This window comes from Carassius gibelio, chromosome A1 (assembly GCF_023724105.1).
Source record: "Carassius gibelio isolate Cgi1373 ecotype wild population from Czech Republic chromosome A1, carGib1.2-hapl.c, whole genome shotgun sequence".
NCBI lineage: Eukaryota > Metazoa > Chordata > Actinopteri > Cypriniformes > Cyprinidae > Carassius > Carassius gibelio.
In genome coordinates, this window is record NC_068371.1 from 17,077,690 (window position 1) to 17,099,612 (window position 21,923).

The following is a 21,923-nucleotide window of genomic DNA, read 5'->3' on the forward strand; positions in this document are numbered from 1 at the left end:
GGATCAGACATTCCTCTCAATTCGAGCAGTGCATGTACTGGATAAGGATGCTCTGCTGCTGATGCCGCCAAAATGGCCCAACCAGCCATGATTCCCAGAGTTGGTAAACCTATTGTCTGCATCCCCACCCCACCCTTCAAATCAGCTGAATCAAGTAACTAAAAAGTGCTGCCTTCTCTCTTTGCCAAACTTGCATCTAGGTGTTTCAACAAGGTCCGGTAGCCGACCTAAGGGAACATGCTGCTATGCATTTGCTTGCTTGCTGCATGTGCATAGTCTATACTGTATCAGCTCTCTTTGAGGTGGGACCAGCATGGTTTTCACACAAAGGGGTTTTATACTTAACCCCATATGTAATGTCGAGAGTCCAACTTGATAAGGGAACGTCTTCGGTTACTCAATGTAACCGTGGTTCCTTGTGAGGAGGGACATTACATAAACTGCCATGTGCTAAACTCCTTCAGAACCACAATGACTTTGTGAAAATTTTTTGTCAACGTTCTTGCCAGTCAGGCGAATGCTTGAATGCTATTAGATATTGCAGAGCAATAGATTGATTCAATCAGGTTTCAGCATTTCAGAGGAAAAGAGTTTTTCCACACGTACGTAACTCATTCCCTCCTCTTAGGGAACGACATTTATGTTGAGTAACTGGAGCAATACAGTAATAGCAATGCATTTGTCCATATTAGGTATTTCTTGCAGCGTCATCCGTTCTATTACTTTTGTGATACATATTTAGAGTTTCTGCACAAGAGCACCCTCTGGTGTCTAGATATGTTTTAAAAATCTAATTTTTAATTGCAAAAAACACTCTGATGCACCAAGCCAAGAAAACAAAACCAATTGAACCATGGGCTAACTGTATTGTTGCATCCCTAATACACATATAAACATTTATTTTTCAATATATGTATTGTATTAAATAGTGCAGTGGCAGTAACTGTACAGTGAAATGCTAACCTGTGTTCAGACTCCAGTTGGCTTGATGTGTTTGTTGTGAAATTGGCAGGCTTGGGAGGGTTACTTAAAAAATGTATTCCGTTACAGTTACTAATTTACTTCATCAAAAAAAGTATTCAGTAACGTAATCCAAGTACCACAATATGAAAGTAATGTAACTGATTACTTTTGGATTACTTCTGGATTACTTCAAGGTCAAATATTATTTTTTTTAAACAACAACATTTATTAATTAAGAATTTCACAGCCCTGAATAAATATATGTAAAGGACTATACAGACATCTAGTGCATGGTATTGGTATTACAGATTATTTTGTTTTATTTTGAAGAAAATATAAGTAAGAATTTTAAGGAAATGTTTCTTCAACAGGAAAATAGAGAATACAAATTCATTTTTTTTTCAATGAAAATATAATAAGAACAATTTTTAGACAATGGAAAATGTTTCTTCAAAAGAAAAATAGATTAGCAGCAGTGTTTCAATCTGCGTCTGAGGAGATTGTAGACAGCTGTTATTTGCGCATGCACCAGCGGGTGGCAGACGTGACTCGGGTGAGTCATTAATCAGGCTGCGCTTTATATACTGTTATTATGCCAAAATACTGATTTATTTAGTTTTAAATGAAACCATTGTAATCCTGAAAGTATTCCCCCTTTTTTTCAAAATGTAACTATAATCTGATTACCATGTTTTTTGACATAACTGTAACGGATTACAGTTACTGGATTTTTGTATCCTGATTACGTAACGCAGTTACATGTATTCTGTTACTCCCCAACCCTGGAAATTGGTCAGTGAATGTAAATGTCATGGGACATGTGTCTGTAGCCCCTTTCACACTGCGATTCCGGAAAATACACGGGTAAAGTGTTCCGGCAATTGTTCCCGGGTCGCTAGATTTTGCACTTTCACACTGCCAGTGATTTACCCGGGATATGTGCGTGCTTTCACACACAACCCGTAAAGATCCCGTAACGACACGTGACATCTGGGCATGATGTGTAATGTACAAGTCGAAAATGCTAGGCACGTTATACTTTCACTGAAGCAAGAGAACGATCTCGGCTTCAGCGCGGAAAGCGAGGAACTAACTGATCTCTGCTTCATTACAGTTTGCACATATTTTTTGTCGCAAACGTTGATCTTCCTTTAAAACAGCTGGTAAAAGAGTCGCGTGATCTTGTACGTCATCACTACAACATGCCATTGGATCTGGCTTTTGTTCACACAGCGCTCGTCCTGGGACTGAACCCAGCAATGTTACTAGGTCCCCGACCCGGGTTCAATGACGGAATCAATCCCGGGACGTGTTTGCTTTCACACAGAAGGCGACCCGGCAATGTTCCTGCAATTTGCCGGGTCCGACGTGCAGTGTGAAAGGGGCTTGTGGTATTGTTTAAAGTTTTGAAAGAAGCATTTAAATGTACTCATAATTTAAAGTTTTATAATCCTTTGATTAAAATATAAAGGAATCCTTTATATTTCCTTGAACAGTGTTTTGTCATTTGATGTAACTGAGCAGTTCCTCTCTTTCAGATGTGTTTATATTATAGAATGGAGGACTGTGATGTTTCAGACCAGTTACCCATGATTCTTAACCCACATGTGTATTTATGAGCTGTTTTTGTCTCTCACAGGCCGTGGAGAATCTATGTTCGTATAAAGTATCACCTGTGTTATACAAGCAGCTGCGTCAAGTGTGTGAAGATCACGTTCAAGCTCAGATCCATCAGTTCAGAGAATATCCTTCATCAGTAATGGGACATTTGTGTGTCCATGTATGATGATTGTGCGTTTCAGATAACGCTTGTTTTGCTGATGTCTGTGTCAGTAGATCCTCACTAGAGGGTGCTGTGACACACAGATCACACTGAAGCAGCCCTTAACAATGTCCCACAGAGTCACTGGACAGCCTGTCATTCCTGAAGAGGATGAACCGCTGCTGGCAGGACCACTGCAGTCAAACGGTACATGACACTCTCCTTTTGTGTGTCTCTTAACATGTCTATGATGAAATGAATGTGTGTGTTGCATCTCATCTCCTTCAGATCATGATCCGCAGCATTTTCCTCTTCCTGGACCGAACATACATCCTCCAGAATTCACTGCTGCCATCCATCTGGTGAGCTGACCAATCAGACAGTGATTCGTTATTATCTTAATCTCAATGAAATGCTATTAAAGTTTTATTAATATTGATTATAATAGTTTATTATTATTATTTAATATAAAGTAGTTTATTAATATTTGGAAAAAATTTTTTTTTTTTTTTTTTTTTTTACCTGTTAACTGTTTACCTGTTTTTTTTTAAACAAAGGTCAAAACTCTTTTTGTAATGTAGATTTCTGAGGGTGCACTCTTGTCATAAATTAATCTATTACTTTTCCTACATAATTTTTAACAAAAAATATTGGTAAAATATATATTTGGGAGTCTTCCAACGATATATAGTTTGTCAAGATTAGATTAGATTTGATTGTAATATAGCATAGTCAACGTATGCGTCCCGTATACGGGACGGGGTGACAGTTAACAGGTTTAAATAAGTCAATAATATTTTTATTAAAGGAATAGTTTTCTCAAAAATTTAAATTTACTGAAAATGTCCTCGACTTCAGGCCATCAAAGATGTAGATGAATTTGATTCTTGCTCACCAATGCATACTCTGTAGTGAGTGGATGCCATTAGAACGAGTCCAAACAGCTGATAAAAAAAATCACAATAATAGTCCACACAACTCCAGTCCATCATTGAACATCTTCCAAAAAGCTGTGTGTTTCTAGGAAACAAATTCATCAAGACATTTTTAACTTTAAACCAAGGCCATAATCCATAAAAATGCTTCCTCCAGTGAAAAGGTAATCTTGTCTGAATCAGGAGAGAAATCTACACAGATCAATCACCATTTAGAAGCCCAAACAATCCAAAACAGTTCTAAACAATATGTGGATGGATTTTGATGTGCGGGGACAACAGGGGATGGACTTTTCAAGGGAGGAAGCGTTATTATTGATTATGGTCCTGTATTTCAGCAGGAAGATGTTAATTGATGGACTGGAGTTACGTGGATTACGTATGGTTTATTTTTGCTTTGCTGTTTGACTCTCATTCTAATGTCACGCATTCACTAAAGGGGATCTACTGGTCAGTTACATCAGTGATGTAACACTTTAGTTACAAGGGGAAGCTTTAAAGGGCAATTGTGGCCTAAGGGTTAGAGAATCGGACTTGTAACTCAAAGGTCACATGTTGGACAACCCTCAATTGCTCCCTGGGCGCTGCCCACTGCTCCGGCTGGGTGTTCATGGTGTATGTGTGTGTGTGTGTGTGTGTATTACCTACTCACTGCTTTGTCTGTGCACTTGGATAGGTTAAATGCAGAGCACCAATTCCGAGTATGGATTACCATACTTGACTTTCACTTCCTTTCACTTTTTTCTAGGGATGCACCGAAATGAAAATTCTTGGCCGAAACCGAAAACCGAAAAAGAGAAAACCAAGGCCGAAAACCGAAACCGAAACACCGAAAGAAATTATGCCAATTATTAGTACCATTGCATTTATTGCTATGACCGTGTACTAACTTTACTAAAATTAAGACATTGCAATTGCATAAATTAATATTAAAGTTTCAAAGATAATTACAATTACATAACTTATTTAAAATTACTAAATATTTAAAAATACATAATTACAAATGATGCAAATATTTATTAAGCACATTGCAACAATGCACAGTATAAAATAAAATTCAAACTAAAAATGTATCCCACTCATGTGTATATTTAATAATAATGTACAGGCCTACTGGCCTGCAGAAAGGTTTTAAAATGAACAGTTCTCTCATAAAAACAAAGTGCATTTAGGTGAAGTGCATTTGAAATTTTTCTATGTAGGACTAGAAAATGCATTACTTCTCCAGTTGGTAAGACTGTTATCACTTCTGGGGATGGGGACTTCAGACAGATAACCATCTAGCTTTTGAGCAGTTGAGCTTGTCATCTGCCTGACATTTGAGAAATATTTGAGAGAGTGTATTTAAATAGGGCCAGGGCATAAATAAACATTTTTATCAAATTAAAGCAGAAATCTAGCAGAAAATCTAGCATAAATATGGCTACAATCTGATATTATGTATGTGTGTGTATATATATATAGTAGCCTAAAGAACAAAATAGCCAACGTATTATTATTATTTGAGGCACTTTCTTGCAGAATTCCACTGAACATATCAGACAACGATGGTGCATGCCACTCATCTGGTGCAGAGACCAGTCTTTTTTTTCTGTGCTCTGATCTGTCTCCTGCGCTTGGCGCTTCTCCGTCTCCACGCGGGTTCTCCGCATCCAGCGCGGCCTGGATCATTTCTCGTGCGCGCTCCCTTATTTCCGCATCCAAGTAATGGTCTTTATAACGCGGATCAAGCACATTCGCGATGAAGTGCAGAGGATCCGACAAGATCTCAGTGAGACGTGTGCTAACAGACTCTATAAGACTGTACTTTTCTTAGTTTTCACTTCGTGGTCCGTCTTAATCTCTTTGTTAGGAGACGCTTTAGTGCTGCGAATAAAGGAATACGAAGAGAGAGAATGTTCTCACTGGTGTTAAGTGAATGTCGCGTGGAGCTCGTGGTCTGCGCTATGCAGGTGCACTTGCAGGTCGCGTTTTCTGTTTGCGTCATCACAACATTTCGGCCGTGTTGTTTCGGTGATAAAAGTCTATCGGCCGAAAACCGAAAAGGCCATTTTCGGCCGAAAATTTTCGGTGGCCGAAATTTCGGTGCATCCCTACTTTTTTCACTTTAATTGTAGTTGACTGTAATAACCCTGAGCTGGTGTTGCTATAGTAACACACTCATGTTGTCAGGGACACGGGGCTGGAGTTGTTCCGAACGCACATTGTGAGCGACGGTGCCGTTCAAAGACGGACAGTGGAGGGAATCCTGGAGCAGATTGAGCGTGAGCGTAACGGAGAGACGGTGGACCGCAGTCTGCTGAGGAGCTTACTGGGCATGCTCTCAGACCTGCAGGTGATTGCATAGAAACACTGATGATGTCAGCTTCCTGTCAGGTTCTGGAAGTGTCTTTTAATAATGTGTGTTGGTGTGTGTTGTCAGGTGTATAAAGACTCATTCGAGCAGAGGTTTTTATCAGAGACGAACCGTCTGTACGCAGCTGAGGGTCAGAGGCTCATGCAGGAGAGAGATGTGAGAGCATTTCTACTTCATTCACATATTGGCGCTCTCCACGTGTGTGTTTTCACTTGTGATCATGTTCTTCATGTAGGTTCCTGAGTACCTTCATCATGTGGCGCGGCGTCTAGAGGAAGAGAATGACCGTGTCATCAGTTATTTAGATCAGAGCACACAGTAAGTCTCTCTTGTACCTGGATCTGATGTTCCTCACTCATGATCCTATTGATCAGTCTCAGATCTGTCCACCTTTATGCCTTTGATAATCTTTATTCCTTCTGTGAAACGCAAGTTGAAGTTTGAAAATCTGTCATTGACTTAAAGGAGACTTTCCCATTCTGGGATTTGTGTGTTGATAAAAATAAATAAATAATAATAGTCAATTAAAACATAAAAATGTGAAGTCATTTTTTTATAAAAGCAGTGAATTAAAACGCTAAAATCAAATAATTATAAAAAAAAAAAATAATAATAATAATACAAAAAGAAAAAATATATATATATAATATATATATATATATATATATATATATATATATATATATATATATATATATATATATATATATATTAGGGCCGGGACTCGATTAAAAAAATTAATCTAATTAATTAGAGGCTTTGTAATTAATTAATCGAAATTAATCGCATTTTAATCGCATATAAATATTTGACCTGAGAACAGTGAGAAGTAGTTTTTTTTCACATGGATTTATAGTATACCATTGAATAATGACTGAATACATAAGCTTAAGCAACAAAATATTGTTTATTTTTGTTCAACCATGTCTAGCAGACCAGTGCAATTTTTGCCATGAAGTGTAGCAATAGCATATTTAGAAACAATTTAGAAATAGTACATTTCAGAAATTCAGGAAGCTTATATGTGCTGGAACCTTCTGTAAAGTTAAGTAAAACACAATACTGTCAGTTACATTCAGAACATTGGAAACACTGACTATTAGAAAACATCTCTCTGTTGCTTCAGAGGCCATAACATACTAAGTCCAACTCTCAACAACCTTGGCCAAAACAATAAAGAGTTCAACATAAACTGTTGCACCAACAAAATAATACATAGTTCAACATAAAGTGTAAAGTCCACGCTAGCTGCTCTATGTTTTGCATTGAGGTGATACTTGAGGCTCGTCGATGTGCTGCAGTGATATGCGAACGCTAGTTGGTGCTCCAGTATAATCGGTCCGCCGAAACTCATCCAGTGAGAAACGTTCCGCGGTGCAAAAAGAAGTTATTAAAAATGCGGGAATTTTTTTTCTGTAATTAATTAATCTTAGTTAACGCGTTATTTTTTGTGTAATTAATTAATCTCAATTAACGCGTTAAAGTCCTAATATATATATATATATATATATATATATATATATATATATATATATATATATATATATATATATATATATATATATATATAAAAAGGCTTTTTTTTAAATGAATTAAATGATTAAAATGTTAAATAAATCATTTTAAAATAAAATTTGTCTTTAAAGGTGCCATAGAATGCAAAATCGCTTTTATAAGGTGTTTTGAGCAGAGTTGTGTAGCTGCAGTGTGTGAAAACAACCAGCCTATAATGGTAAAAATCAACCCACTCATTGTTTTATAATCCAAATAAATCATAAACAGTCTCTCCACACAAGCAGTTTGAGAATTCTCACTACTATGACGTCATACATACAGACGGTTGGTCTGGGAACGCCGCCGGGAATGCGTCACGTGATGTGAATTTAGCCAGTGGGGGAAAACATTGCCTTGTCGCCAATTGAAATACACTGGACAATCATGCAGAAGAGTTGTCATTTTCTCTACCTCCAATAAACTAACAAATTATGAATTGAAGTTCTACATCGTTCCTAATAAACATAAAGAGCCGGAAAGGATGACAAAATGGCTACAAGCAATAAGTTGTGAGGATGATCAAGGTAAGTTGTGGAAATCCCAAGACTAAGCATGTGTATGTGTGCAGTTAGCTTATCATCACAGTAGACTACGTTAACATTGTGTTCATTATAACGTTATCAAAACTGTGTAAGGTTGTTTCAGAAAGTGGCATGCATATATAATTAGCCTTATCATTCTACCTGAAGCAAAACTATGTAACGTTAGTGTCGAACATAAACTCTGCTAAGAGGTGTAACGTTAGTCTACGTGATACCACTAGAAAAGGCCAAGGATTTCCTTATACCCACTTAAAAAAGCGTGAGGATATGTTACAACTTAGTTTTGTGTCAGAACTTTTACACTTTCATTCATTAATTCACCCCGTCTGTGTTTGCGAAGCGACACGGATAGAATCGCGGAATCCAGTCAAAAATGCAACTGGCTACATAAAGCAGAATGTCACGAAATTTGGCTATTTTTGAATGAATACATCTACAGAAATGTAGAATGAATCAAATATCGAAAATGAATCAAATATCGATATGGACTAGTGTATATGAATATTAAAGTTAAAAGAGACTACAGCTGTGCTACGTGTCTCTGGGAATGAGCACTCAATATGTGCATTTTTGTCATTCAAATTCACACGATGTTCGCTGTGTTTTCCCCCCATGCGACTCCGCCCTCACCACGCCCCCAACTATGACTAGATGCCGAATGTGTGTATACTCTGGGAATGTCCGCCCATTTGCGAGGCTTATACAGATTAGCATATACAGAGCCCTGAGTGAGAAGCAGCGGTCCGCCCTTACTGTTATCTTGCTGTAGCTGCTGGAAATACAGTGTCAGTGCCAAAGAGCTAAATGTGTTGTGTGTTGGAATGCACCAACAATCATAGGTGTCTCCTTAGACTGCTGTGGACACAAGTGGTTAGCTTTCATTTTTGAAGGATCTATCCCGGGAAAAAAGGAAAAGGGCCTATACGTTTGTGCTAACATTTTACGACGTACTGCCTCACAAACGAGGATCAGTTCAGTGCTGGAGTTGTGCAAACATTGCACATTACACACATAAACTGATTGATCTATAAATCCATCTCTATTATTTCATGTGAATTATTATACATCCGTCTGTCTGTCTGTCCATAATTTTCAATCTCTGTTGTTGTGCTGTTTGTTAGTGCTGCTGTTTCCTGCAGGAAATGAACATCTGTTCTATAATTTTTCCTCTAACACCTGACTGTGTCTGACAGGAAGCCACTCATTGCCACAGTGGAGAAGCAGCTTTTGGGCGAACACATGAATGCCATTCTACAGAAAGGTCTGGATTATGAGTACAAATCAGAGACTCAAGAAAAATCATAAAACACGCACAAAGCTGATGTTTGTATGTATATGCGAACTGCTTCTCCTCAGGTCTGTGGATGCTACTTGATGAGAACCGTGTTTGTGAGCTGACGCTGCTCTATGAGCTCTTAAGTAAAGTCAAAGGAGGGCTGATGACACTGCTGCAGGCCTGGAGAGACTACATTAAGGTACACGCACATCAAACCTCAGGGTTATTATTGTTTACTATAACTAAAACCATAAAGCAAACAATCTCATTGCTTGATAGCAAATTAACGTTAACTGAAATAATATGAAAGCATTTTATTTTAGCTAGATGTCAATCCAATATTTCTCGTTCTTTTTTAGTAACGTACTAAAACAGCTAAAATAAAAATTTTAATAAAAATAATAAAAGCATTTTCAAAAACCTAATAAAAATTGAAAAAAAAAATGAATCCAAATTGATTAACATTTAAATGAAAAAACAAAACCATGCAAAATATTATTAAACCTGGCAATAGTAACTTAGCTATACTAAAATAACACTACATCTGGCAGAGTTTTGGAGGAGAGATCGTGAGTTCTCCAGAGAAGGATAAAGAGTTGGTTCAGGAGCTTCTGGACTTCAAGGACAAGATGGACCACGTGACCCAGCGCTGCTTCCAGAGGAACGAAACTTTCATCAATGCCATGAAGGAAGCCTTCGAGAGCTTTATCAACAAGAGACCCAACAAACCTGCTGAGCTCATTGGTGAGTGACAACACCACACCAGACTATCACTTTAATTCTGCTCACCAAGGCTTCATTTATTTGATCAAAAATACAGTGAAAGCAGTAATATTGTGATATATTATTACAAATTAAAAATTGTTTTCTAGGTGAATATATTGTAAAATGTAACTTATCCCTGTGTTCAAAGCTGGATTTTCAGCATCATTACTCTAGTTTTCATTATGCCTCAGAAATCATTCTAATATGCTGATTTGCTGCTCAAGAAACATTTCTGATTATATTTATATATATATATTTGTATTTATATATGTGTGTGTGTGTGTGTCTATGTCTGTATATGTATGTATATACACAGATCAGGCATAACATTATGACCACTAACAGTTGAAGTGAATAACACTGATTATCTCTTCATCATGGCACCTGTTAGTGGGTGGGATGTAGGCAGCAAGTGAACATTTTGTCTTCCAAGTTGATGTGTTGAAAGCAGGAAAAATGTGCAAGCAGAAGAATCTGTGCTAGTTTGAGAAGGGTCAAATTGTGATGGTCAGACTGGTTTAGAGCATCTCCAAAACTGCAACTCTTGTGGGGTGTTACCGGTCTGCAGTGGTCAGTATCTATCAACAGTGGTCCAAGGAAAGAACAGTGGTGAACTGGCAACAGGGTCAAGGCTCACTGATGCACATGGGGAGCGAAGGCTGGTCTGTGTGGTCCAGTCCAACAGACAAGCTACAGTAGCTCAGATTTCTCAAGAAGTCAATGCTGGTTCTGATGGAAGGGTGCCAGAATGTGCAGTGCATCGCAATTTGTTGCAAATGGGGCTGCATAGACTCAGATAAGTCTGGGTGCCCATGCTGACCCCAGTCCACAGACGAAAGTGCCAAAAGTGGGCTTGTGGGCATCAGAACTGGACCACAGAACAATGGAAAAATCTGGACTGGTCTGATAAATCATGTTTTCTTTGATATCATGTGGATGGCAGGGTACGTGTGCTTCCCTTACCTGGGGAACACATGGCACCAGGATGAACTATGGGTAGAAAGCAAGATGGCGGATGCAATGTGAAGCTTTGGGCAATGTTCTGCTGGGAGACCTTGGGTCCTGCCATCCATGTGGATTTTACTTTGACACATACCACCTAACAAACCATTGTTGGAGACCATGTACACCCTTTCATGGAAATGGTATTCCCTGTTGGCCTCTTTCAGGATAGTGTGCCTTGCCACAAAGCAAAAATAGGTCAGGAACGGTTTCAGGAGCACAACCATGAGTTTGAAGTGTTGACTTGGCCGCCAAACTCCCCACATCTCAATCCAATCAAGCATCTGTGGTAGTTATTTCAAACACTCGACTAAAGATATGAAGTGAGTTTGGAGTAAAAACGTTATTAAATGTGGTATTTTGATGTGCTCTCAGATGGAGCAGCTTTTACTATACAGAGACGTTTTTCACTGAGAAGATATGCAAACAGCAGTCATTATCGCAGATGATTTAAACAATTTCAAAATCCTACTATTATATCATCTGTGATTTATGAACGCAATTTTGTATAGCTTGTCAGAGAACTACAGTTCTGTGTAGTAAATGCTGCTCCAACAGAAGGCAGGTGATGGAGATTTACTACTGATCACAGAACTTCTTTACTGACAAAATGTGCATGACAGTCGCGATTAATAGCATTCAGTTAATCGTGCAACCCTGATCTGTGGGATATACTAAACAAACAAGCCCGATCCATAGAGGCCTCCCCTTGCAACTTTTAGGACTTAAAGGATCTTCTGCTTACATCTTGGTGCCAGATACCACAGCACACCTTCAGGGGTCTGGTGGAGTCCATACTAGACAGGTCAGGGCTGTTTTGGCAGCAAAAGGGGGACCAACACATTATTAGGAAGATGGTCTTAATGTTATGCCTGATCGGTGTGTGTGTGTATTTCATACAGTTTATGTTTCAGGATTATTTGATGATCTTACTGTGTCTCCTCAGCTAAGTATGTGGATTCTAAACTGCGCGCTGGAAATAAGGAGGCCACAGAGGAGGAGCTGGAGAGGATTCTGGACAAGATCATGATCATCTTCCGATTCATCCATGGTAATCTGGAGCTCCAGCCTCAGTTTAAATGAAAGTTACACACAAATGAAGCTGAACTGTGCCGTGTGTGTTTGCTGCAGGAAAAGACGTTTTTGAGGCTTTTTATAAGAAGGATCTGGCCAAGCGTCTGCTGGTGGGCAAGAGCGCCTCGGTTGATGCTGAGAAGTCAATGCTGTCTAAACTCAAACATGGTTTGTGCTCAATCTGACTTCTCATTGATCGTCAGACGGTTGCTGTGGAAACTCCACTGATCAGTTTCTTGGCAGTGAAGTCACATGGTCGTGTGAACAGGAAGTGACCACGCAGCTGTGGTTGAGTTGCTGTTTTGCCTAGATTTCAGTGTAATCAGACACATCCAGTAAAAACCCTAGTTAGTTTCATTGTGACTAGTGAAACTGGTGAACTACTGAAAAATGCAGTTTGTCATTTTTGTTGAATTGTACAGTTTTCTGAATGTTCACCCATCAGACTACAGTACTAAACAGTTAAACTAACTAAACCTAAAAAAAAATCAGTAACTTAAATAAAGGTGTAATAAAATATAAACAAGTTAAATTTTATGAACTTTTTAAATGTAACTGCTAAAACTGATAAATAAATAACTTTTTGCTAACGTTCCAGTTTAGTTATAAAATGTTATTCCAGAATGTGCAAAATATCAAGTTTTCAAAGTGTTTAAAAAGTATTTTTTCAGTGTAAGTGGTATTAGCGATATTTTGTCTGTGAAGTAACGTGTGTGTGTGTGTGTGTGTGTTGTAGAGTGTGGAGCAGCGTTCACCAGTAAACTAGAGGGCATGTTCAAAGACATGGAACTCTCCAAAGACATCATGATCCAGTTCAAACAGGTGTGTTTGCGCTTACATACTCCTTAACACACAAGGTGCGTCCTGAATGACATACTATGCACTGTGCACTTATACGCTATGTACTTATGTGCTAGGCTATGTACTCAACTATGACATTTAAAGAGCAGTTTTTCTTCTTTGATTTTTCAGTGTGAACACTCTACTCACACTATTTATACTACAAAAAATCAAAGAATAGTACATATGTGAATTGGGATGCACCTACACGCTTCATTTTTATTAGCATTTTATTTTAACTTTGTTTTACATTCCTTTACAAAGTTTCATTATATATATATATATATATATATATATATATATATATATATATATATATATATATATATATATTTTTTTTTATTATTAACTAGTTGCTTATTATCATGCATATTACTAGCATATTAGCTGTTTATTATCATTTATAAAGAACATGCTTTATTCTGCATGTCCATATTTTAGTTCCCTTAATCCTACCCATAGCTAAAGTTAAGAACTACCTTTCTAACTATTAATAAGCAGTAAATTAGGAGTTTGTTCAGAAAAAAGACTTATTTAATAGTGAATATGTGTTCCCTGTTCTAGAGTGTTACCTATTTCAGTGGTTCTCAATTCCAGTTCTCGCGACCCCCTGCTCTGCGCATTTTGCATGTATCTCTGATCACTTTATACGTGGTTCTATTTGACTGTAAGTGTCCCTGTGAAATGGACTTCACAGGATATTCTGCCATGATTCCAGTCCAAAAGGGAGTTTATATGTTCCATTCAAAGGGCATTAAATAGTGCAAGACATGAATTTAAATTGTATTTAGTGAAAAATTTAATACAATTTATCCAACAAAAACATTGGATCAAAGCAGGCCAGATGGGGCTAGAGGAGTGGTTATGAATAAAGGCGGAGTTTCTCCGTGTCTGGAGAGCGTCAGCACCGCTGACTTTTTTAAATAAGTCGATCTCAAAACTTACTTTCAGTCAGCAGCAAGTGTTTGAAATAACTTGATCCAATGTGGATTAAAATCACCATACAAGGGAGAAATATTTATAAGCGATGCAAAAGACTATGCGCGCTATAGCCATTAACGTTACCATAGTAAACATGGTAAATGCGACCACTTGAAGATATCAGACATCAGCTTCTTATTCACTATCACAATCATGTATTTATTTAGTACCAGATTTTATCTGTCATAAGTCTCGTCTGAAATATTGAAATGATTGTTCTTGTGACAACAAATAAACAGAAACAGACTTGACTGAATATGCAGGCTATGTTCGTAACACTTTATTTCTGTGTGACTAATTTTCAACCCAGATAAATTAATTCATTATGATTAATGTATTATAGTAAAACATTGATGCTTTTGGATTTAAATATTTATTATATTAAATATTTAAACGCTTTTCTCATGTTAGTTTTGTGACTGTGCTAGTTCATGTGACTTCTTTCTTATTAGTTTTCTGATAACTTCTCTTTGTTGGTTAGATGATGGGGCTGCATGTCGTTGTTCCTGAGAGGTGTGTAAAAGGCAGGTTTTTGTGAAGCGCACAAGAGCTTCTGGCCCGACGGTGGAAATGCAGTGCATTTTGGCCTCGGTGCTACAGGTCTGAGGCTATTAGCCCCGTCTGGCCCGGTTAACCCTTGTGTGCTCCTCATTTGGGAGTCAAACTCATGGTCTTAGTGCTCAAAAGTGACCGGACACCTGAAATGTAACTTTTCTTTTCTGCAGTAAAATCAATCTAATGTATTTTTGTTCAATAATATTTTTTCTTTTTTCTTTTATAGACTAGGCCAGTGGTTTTCAACCTGTGGTCCGCGGGTATTGCAGGTGGGCCGCCAATTATTTTCTGTTCATTTCCAGTCCATTCTAGGGCTGTGCGATTAAAAGAAAACGTCCTAAAATCACGATTTGAGCGTGCGCATATGCCTAACTCCAGGTTCACACACTGTCTGTGATGCGCCTTTTTTCTGAGCCAATGTTGACGGATCAGAGCGTTCTCACTGCGGTAAAAGGCTAGAAATAAAAACGTGCGAAAATAATTCCTGTCTAACACATGAGCATAGAGTGAATTTGTTAGTGAACAGGATGCAGTTTAAGTGAGAGGAGACACGTTTTAAGTGTGCACACTCTCTCCTCGCAAAGCAGCGTGTATCTGAGCAAGCACGACCGGTTTTGTGACAGAGCAAAGGAAATCTGCTGCGAACAGAGAGATTCGCATTCGCGTTATATTTATGCGCTCTCACTGCTGACCGCATACACATACTGTATACACTCTGCAAACACCTGAGGCACCGCTACAATTAATGAGCTCTATGAACAATGCATGGCAAAAAAGAAAAAAAAGTCCCTGTATACAGGATTTTTTTTTTTTTTTTTTTTTTTTGCCACAAGTCTATACATTTTTTTACATCTTCACTATAGTGATAATTTTGACTTATGTCTGTTCTAGAGATGTTACAACTTTTTGATAAAGCTCTGATTGGTTTTCTTTTGGAAATATGTTTCAAATTAATCCTGAATGCATTTATGACTGTAAAAGCACAATTGCAAAATTGATCAAAAAAATCGCGATAGTTTTTTTTTTTTTTTTGTCCATATCGCACAGCCCTAGTTTATTCAATAAATATAGTTTAAAATCTAGCTTCTGAGTACTAAGTTATTAACCCAACAATAGCGGGGTCAGTTAATTTTTTTGAAGTGGGCCGCGCAAACATATGTGTTTGGTTGTGTGGGCCGCGAGTTGAAAAAGGTTGGGAACCACTGGACTAGGCCTTTAAAATATATATTTTTTGAGGCAGATTAGCATCTTCTGGTGAGAGCAAAGAAAGAAAAATATGTAATTTCATGGTGTAACCACTAGATGCCTGTATAGGAATTTATACTTATATATTTATTCCCTAGTTGTTGTTTTTTTCATAATTGTTTACTTTTATTAGGTTATGGATTGAAATGTATATTAAGGCATTCTCAAAGACTACTTTTTGTCAAGGTTTATATATTTTTTTATGTTTTAAAAGTTGATTTGAAACGTCATATATTATTACTACAGTCAAACCTGAATACAGAAATCATTTTGTTATACAAAACATTAAAATCTATAAAAAATTAACAAAAATGAACAAGAATGCCTTATCAGAGCTAAATCCTTCTGTGCCTGATCTGATATTAACCTCTTTTCAGTTTTCTGACTTATTTTGGCTATATGGTTATAGAGACAACGATTAATTTGAGTGTTTATAGTTGTGTGTGTGTGTCTGTGATTGAGTGTGTGTGAGTGGATGTGTCTGTTTTGCACTCTTGATATTTTAGAGTGTTACCCCTTCCTTGCTGTCCACTTTTTTACAAAATTGTAGTTGATTTATTGATTTTATTTTACATAGTTCCTGTTACAGGCACACCAGTTCATAGGGGGAGCTTTTCACATCATGCCCTCAATTATTTGGTGTTTTCACATACCAAGTGCCATAAAAGTCACCAAGTCACGATTTTTAAATATTCAAAATGTAAAGCTATTTGTTCAAAAGTGACCGAAGACTGCACAAGGAGCACTGGCCGGCATTAGCCCAACAGGGAGGGTAAAGAGAGGTGTGAACAATCACAGTCATTCATGGAGTTGTACAAAAGTCACTTTGCATTTCCTCTAGCTGTGTGCTTAGGGTCATTGTCCTATTTGAAGGTGAACCTTCTGCCTAGTCTGAAGTTCTGAATGCTCTGGACTAGGTTTTCATTTAGGCTATGTTTTTATTTTTCTTTGTTGAGCTTTCTTTTTACTCTGAGTCCCTCAGTCCCTGCTGCTGAAAAACACAGCATGTGCCTGGTTTCCTCAATACATATTGCTAGGAACTGAAGTTCGTCAGAAAAGAGAATCTTGTTCTTAAGAACAAGGTCCCTAGGTGTTTTTTTTTTTTTCAGTGATGTTTATCCTTGTGTAACTTTCTCTCATCTCCATATATGATCATGAAGCGCAGATAGAGTGGCCATCAGCTTCTTGGTCACCAGTGTAACAAAAGGCCCTTCTCCATCGATTGCTCTATTTGGCCAGGAAGCCAGCTCTAGGAAGAGTCCCTGTTATTTAAATCTTATTCCATTAAGAATAATGAAGGCTACATGCTTTTGTGAACCTTCAATGAAGCAGATTTTTTTCTTAACTCTTAACACAATCCTGTTTTTGAGCTCTACATGCAGTTCTTGAACCTCAGGGCTTGATTTTTGCACTGAAAGACATCTTAATGAATGTAACATCTACACGCAATAATGGAATGCTCCTAAGCTAAATTTCAATGTTCCAGACTTTTTTACCTTTTTATTTCTAATAAATGTGCAAAGTTTACAAAAATTTTTATTATATATATATATATATATATATATATATATATATATTTATATATATATTTTTTTTTTTTTTTTTCTTTTTTTTTTTTCTTTTTTTTATATATACATTTTTCATTTCAGTTGATGTGAAAAAAGTTATTTAATATAAGTCAGCATTCCTTAGATAGATAGATAGATAGATAGATAGATAGATACAGCAGTAGATAAATAGTAGTAACATTTTAACTAAGCATATCAGAACTTCCTGTGAGGTGTTGCAACTGTCAGGTTCAGTTTGAGCTCCTCACACGTGGTTTGATGTGTTCTCATGAGGTGTTAAGTGTGTTTTATTTGTGTGTCATTTGAGAGTCCTAATGCAGTTTGTGTGTTTGTGTGTGCAGTACATGCAGAACCAGAGTGATCCCAGCAACATCGAGCTGACCGTCAACATCCTGACAATGGGCTACTGGCCCTCATACACACCGATGAATGTCCATCTGCCTGCAGAGGTGTGTGTGTGTGTGTGGGTGGGGTGGATGTGTTTGTGATTGTGGATAATGCGGTGGACACACAACACCCTGTCTGATAGATGTGTGTGTGTGTATGTGTGTGAGAGTTTATGTGTGTTTGTGGCTAATGCAGCGGACACACAACACCCTGTCTGATGAGTGTGTGTGTGTGTTTCAGATGGTGAAACTTCAGGAAGTGTTTAAGCTATTCTATCTGGGGAAGCACAGCGGGCGTAAACTACAGTGGCAGCCCACACTGGGCCATGCAGTCCTGAGAACTGAGTTTAAAGAGGTGAATGCAGCCCATACACACACACTCAGTACAATAAAACCATCATATAGAGCCAATATAGTGACGCCTGAACACTGACAGACGAGACACAGCAGAAGTTCTGCATTCACCGAAGAACTTATGAAAAAAAGGCTAAATTATTAGATGAAAAGTCATAATTGATAAAAAAAAAACTAGTCCGTAATGAATAGAAAGTTCAAAATAACCCCATTTATTAAAATTACAAAGCTTTTATAAAATTATAAATGCCTTTACTGTAACTTTTGATCAGTTTATTGCATCACTGATAAATAAAAGTTTTTTTCTTACCCCAAATAATTAACATTTTGAATAGCTGAATATTTCAATTATTTAATAGTATATCAGTTTTGAGCAGCAAATCAAAATATTAGAATGATTTCTGAAGGATCATATGACACTGAAGACAGGAATAATGATGCTGAAAAATCAGCTTTGATCACAGATAAAGATTACATTTTACATGGATAACAACTATATTCAATTTGAATTATATTTCATAATATTTACTGTATTTGTGATTTAAAGAAAAGCAGCCTTGAACGAGCATTGAGTGATACTGACTGTGTGTCTCTCCAGGGTAAGAAGGAGCTGCAGGTGTCTTTGTTTCAGACTCTCGTCCTGCTAATGTTTAATGAGTCTGACGAGTGTTCAGTGGAGGATATCCGTACGGCCACAGGCATCGGTACGTTCCCCTGCTCTGATATGTATGTATGTGTGTGTCAGCGGTCAGTAACACTTGTTTTTGTGTCTGTAAGCGTGATTCAGCAGCCAATAACACGTGTGTGTGTGTGTGTGTGTGTGTGTGTGTGTTTCATTGATTGTTAACACTCCTGTTATGTGTGTTTTAGTGGTCAGTAGCGCTTGTGTGTGTGTCAGCGGTCAGTAACATTTGTGTGGTGTGCATTAGCGATCAGTAACTCTTGTGTTGTATGTGTATTGTCTTAGTGTTCAGTAACACTTGTTTGTGTGTGTCAGCCGTCAGTACCGTTTGTGTGATGTGTGCATTAATAGTCAGTAACGTGTGTGTGTGTGTGTGTGTCTGTCAGAGGATGGTGAGCTCAAGCGCACACTTCAGTCTCTGGCCTGTGGGAAAGCACGAGTGCTCAATAAAATTCCACGTGGGAAAGACGTGGAGGATGCCGACCGCTTCCACTTCAACAGCGACTTCACACACAAACTCTTCCGCATTAAAATCAACCAGATCCAGATGAAGGAGACGGTGAGTGTGTGACTGTGTTGCATCTGTCCAGCTTATTCTTTTGTAATTATGCTGGTAATGGCTGATGAATATGCAGATGAGCTGATGGTCATGTGATGGTCATGTGATTATCAGGTGGAGGAGCAGGTGAGCACAACCGAGCGCGTGTTTCAGGATCGTCAGTATCAGATCGATGCAGCGGTGGTGAGGATCATGAAGATGAGGAAGACTCTGAGCCACAACCTGCTGGTTTCTGAACTTTACAACCAGCTCAAGTTCCCCGTCAAGGTGACACATGTGACGCACATTCATCTGTTTACTCATCAACATCTACACTAATCAAACAGTCACTTGTATTTCTATAGCGCTTTATACAATACAGACAGATTCATTCAACACAGCTTCACAGAAATAAACAGGCAAATAATAGTGTTAATGCTATAAAATTTATAAATTATAAAAAATTATTCAGTTTCAGCATTAATGCAGCTCTACTGAAAACAGTAGCGTCATTATTCATATCATGAATAATGTTCTATAAATATCGGCCCTGCAGGCCTGGAAACTCAGAAATTATTAAACTCTTGATAAATCACAGGAGTGTTTCACTTGACTTGATATATTATGATGAATACATAATTAAAGGATTTGAATGCATGAATTGTCTTCTTACGCACCTTATAATGCATTTTCAAAGCACATTTATAATACATTATAATACTTACCTAACAAACACATGACAAGCAGCTAATTTCAATTGTAACACATGAATCTGTAAATATATGTATATATAAATAATGTGCATTAGGGCTGCATATGCAAGGGTGATAAGACCCTGTTGGGGGATATTCTGCGATAACAACTGGCTGGATGTGCATTATCCCGCTTATTACACAGCTACTTGCCACCTAAGAAAATAATTAGACATGAAATATTGATTTGAGTTAAGTTATTTGAAAGCAGAGCTTCCGTGGAGAAAGCATTTGCGAGTAAGTGTCAAATTCAAACTAAATGGACTTTTATGGTGCAGTCATACCACTTATTACACAACATTTCTCTTTATAAATAATTAAGGCAATAAAATATATTGATTTACAATCTTACCACTTTGTTAGTTGTATCTTATAATCCATTACGGTATATAAATCATGTATATATTATTATTTTTATTTAAAACTGAATGGTAACATTTTATAATAAGGTTAATTAGTTAAATGTATTAGTTAACATGAACTAAGCATGAACAATAATTCTGCAGCATTTAATGATCTTAGTTAATTTCAACATTTACAAATACATTATTAAATTCGAAATTTGTATATGTAAACATTAGTTAATGCAATGTGAACTTACATATACAGTGAACAACTGTATTTTCATTAACATTAACAAAGATTAATAAATACTGTAACAAAAAAATCACTCTATTCAGGTAGTGTAAACCAATTGTAGAAGACTCCCAAAACAATTTTAGGAATCTTAAAAATTTTTTTTTAAAAAAAGCACAATAGTAAAAAAAAAAGTAAAGTCTTACCATTTCATTTTTTGTAGTCTATTAAACATTTTCTCAGCTAGTAGATATAAGTGCTCTACTAAATAGATTTTACATCATTGGTCAGATGTGTGGTCATATTTCCCATCATCCCATGTGTTGATGATTGGATCTCTCTCTGTGCAGCCGGCTGATCTGAAGAAGCGCATCGAGTCACTGATCGACCGTGATTATATGGAGCGCGACAAAGAAAACCCAAACCAGTACCACTATGTGGCATAGGAGCGGCTCTGAGGCCGTGATTCTTGACCTTTCACCCTCCTCACAAGGGCTTTTGAGCCGGACGGGACATGTGATGGCGTAAACCCCTTGTGACCCTACAACCGCTTTGCACTCTGGGATTGAGGATGATTTTAGCATGATTGTGAATGATTTTCACTTAAGATGCACTTTTCTTTGACTCTGTGTTCATTGTTTTTGAGTTTAGCGCGTATGACAAGCTTGTCTGCTATAGCATCACAAGTGTGTGTGCGTGTGTGTTTCTTCCTCCCTGATGCCAGAATCGTGTTGATGTGAGACATGTTATGAGTGACATTGACACTTTTGGCGGTTACCCACTCAGGCAATGGAAATAACACACACACAAGTGTAAGAGTGTGTGTGTGTGTAAGAGAGAGATCTGTCACTCATCACCTGTATTCTGTCAGATATACAGTTTTGTAGAACAGAAGATTCTATTCTTTGTAATTGGGCAAAGATATGAAAGAATAAATCATATTTAAGATATTATGAGTGAACTGTATTACTTGCTATTATTTCTTATTGTGTATGATCAAACTCATGAAAGAACACCGCCAGCTCATATTTTCTGCCCAAAATCGCACATTTTGAAAATAAATTATTATAAATTATTAATAAATTATTCTGTGGTGGAAACAACCATTCATAGATTTCTGTTTCATTACAACAAAGGAACCAAGTTTTAAAGTAATTGCTATAAAACTTATGTTGCAATGTTTTCTATGTCTTAAGAGAGTCTTCAGTAACTTCATG

General features: G+C 37.4%; 1 protein-coding gene across 1 annotated transcript in view; it reads left to right on the forward strand.

Moving 5' to 3' along the window:
* Nucleotides 1–21,657, forward strand: part of cul4a (cullin 4A) — a 42,905-nt gene extending 21,248 nt beyond the window's left edge. Inside the window, exons 3-20 of the mRNA XM_052551782.1 lie at nt 2,603–2,706; nt 2,863–2,932; nt 3,014–3,087; nt 5,833–5,995; nt 6,083–6,172; nt 6,252–6,334; nt 9,306–9,373; nt 9,469–9,587; nt 9,940–10,132; nt 12,102–12,206; nt 12,287–12,397; nt 12,966–13,051; nt 17,760–17,867; nt 18,046–18,159; nt 18,757–18,862; nt 19,227–19,399; nt 19,514–19,666; nt 21,057–21,657. Of these exons, the coding sequence (XP_052407742.1) occupies nt 2,603–2,706; nt 2,863–2,932; nt 3,014–3,087; nt 5,833–5,995; nt 6,083–6,172; nt 6,252–6,334; nt 9,306–9,373; nt 9,469–9,587; nt 9,940–10,132; nt 12,102–12,206; nt 12,287–12,397; nt 12,966–13,051; nt 17,760–17,867; nt 18,046–18,159; nt 18,757–18,862; nt 19,227–19,399; nt 19,514–19,666; nt 21,057–21,152 (2,016 nt within the window). The 3' untranslated portion in view covers nt 21,153–21,657. The remainder of the gene's footprint in view (nt 1–2,602; nt 2,707–2,862; nt 2,933–3,013; nt 3,088–5,832; nt 5,996–6,082; nt 6,173–6,251; nt 6,335–9,305; nt 9,374–9,468; nt 9,588–9,939; nt 10,133–12,101; nt 12,207–12,286; nt 12,398–12,965; nt 13,052–17,759; nt 17,868–18,045; nt 18,160–18,756; nt 18,863–19,226; nt 19,400–19,513; nt 19,667–21,056) is intronic.
* Nucleotides 21,658–21,923: the final 266 nt, after the last annotated feature.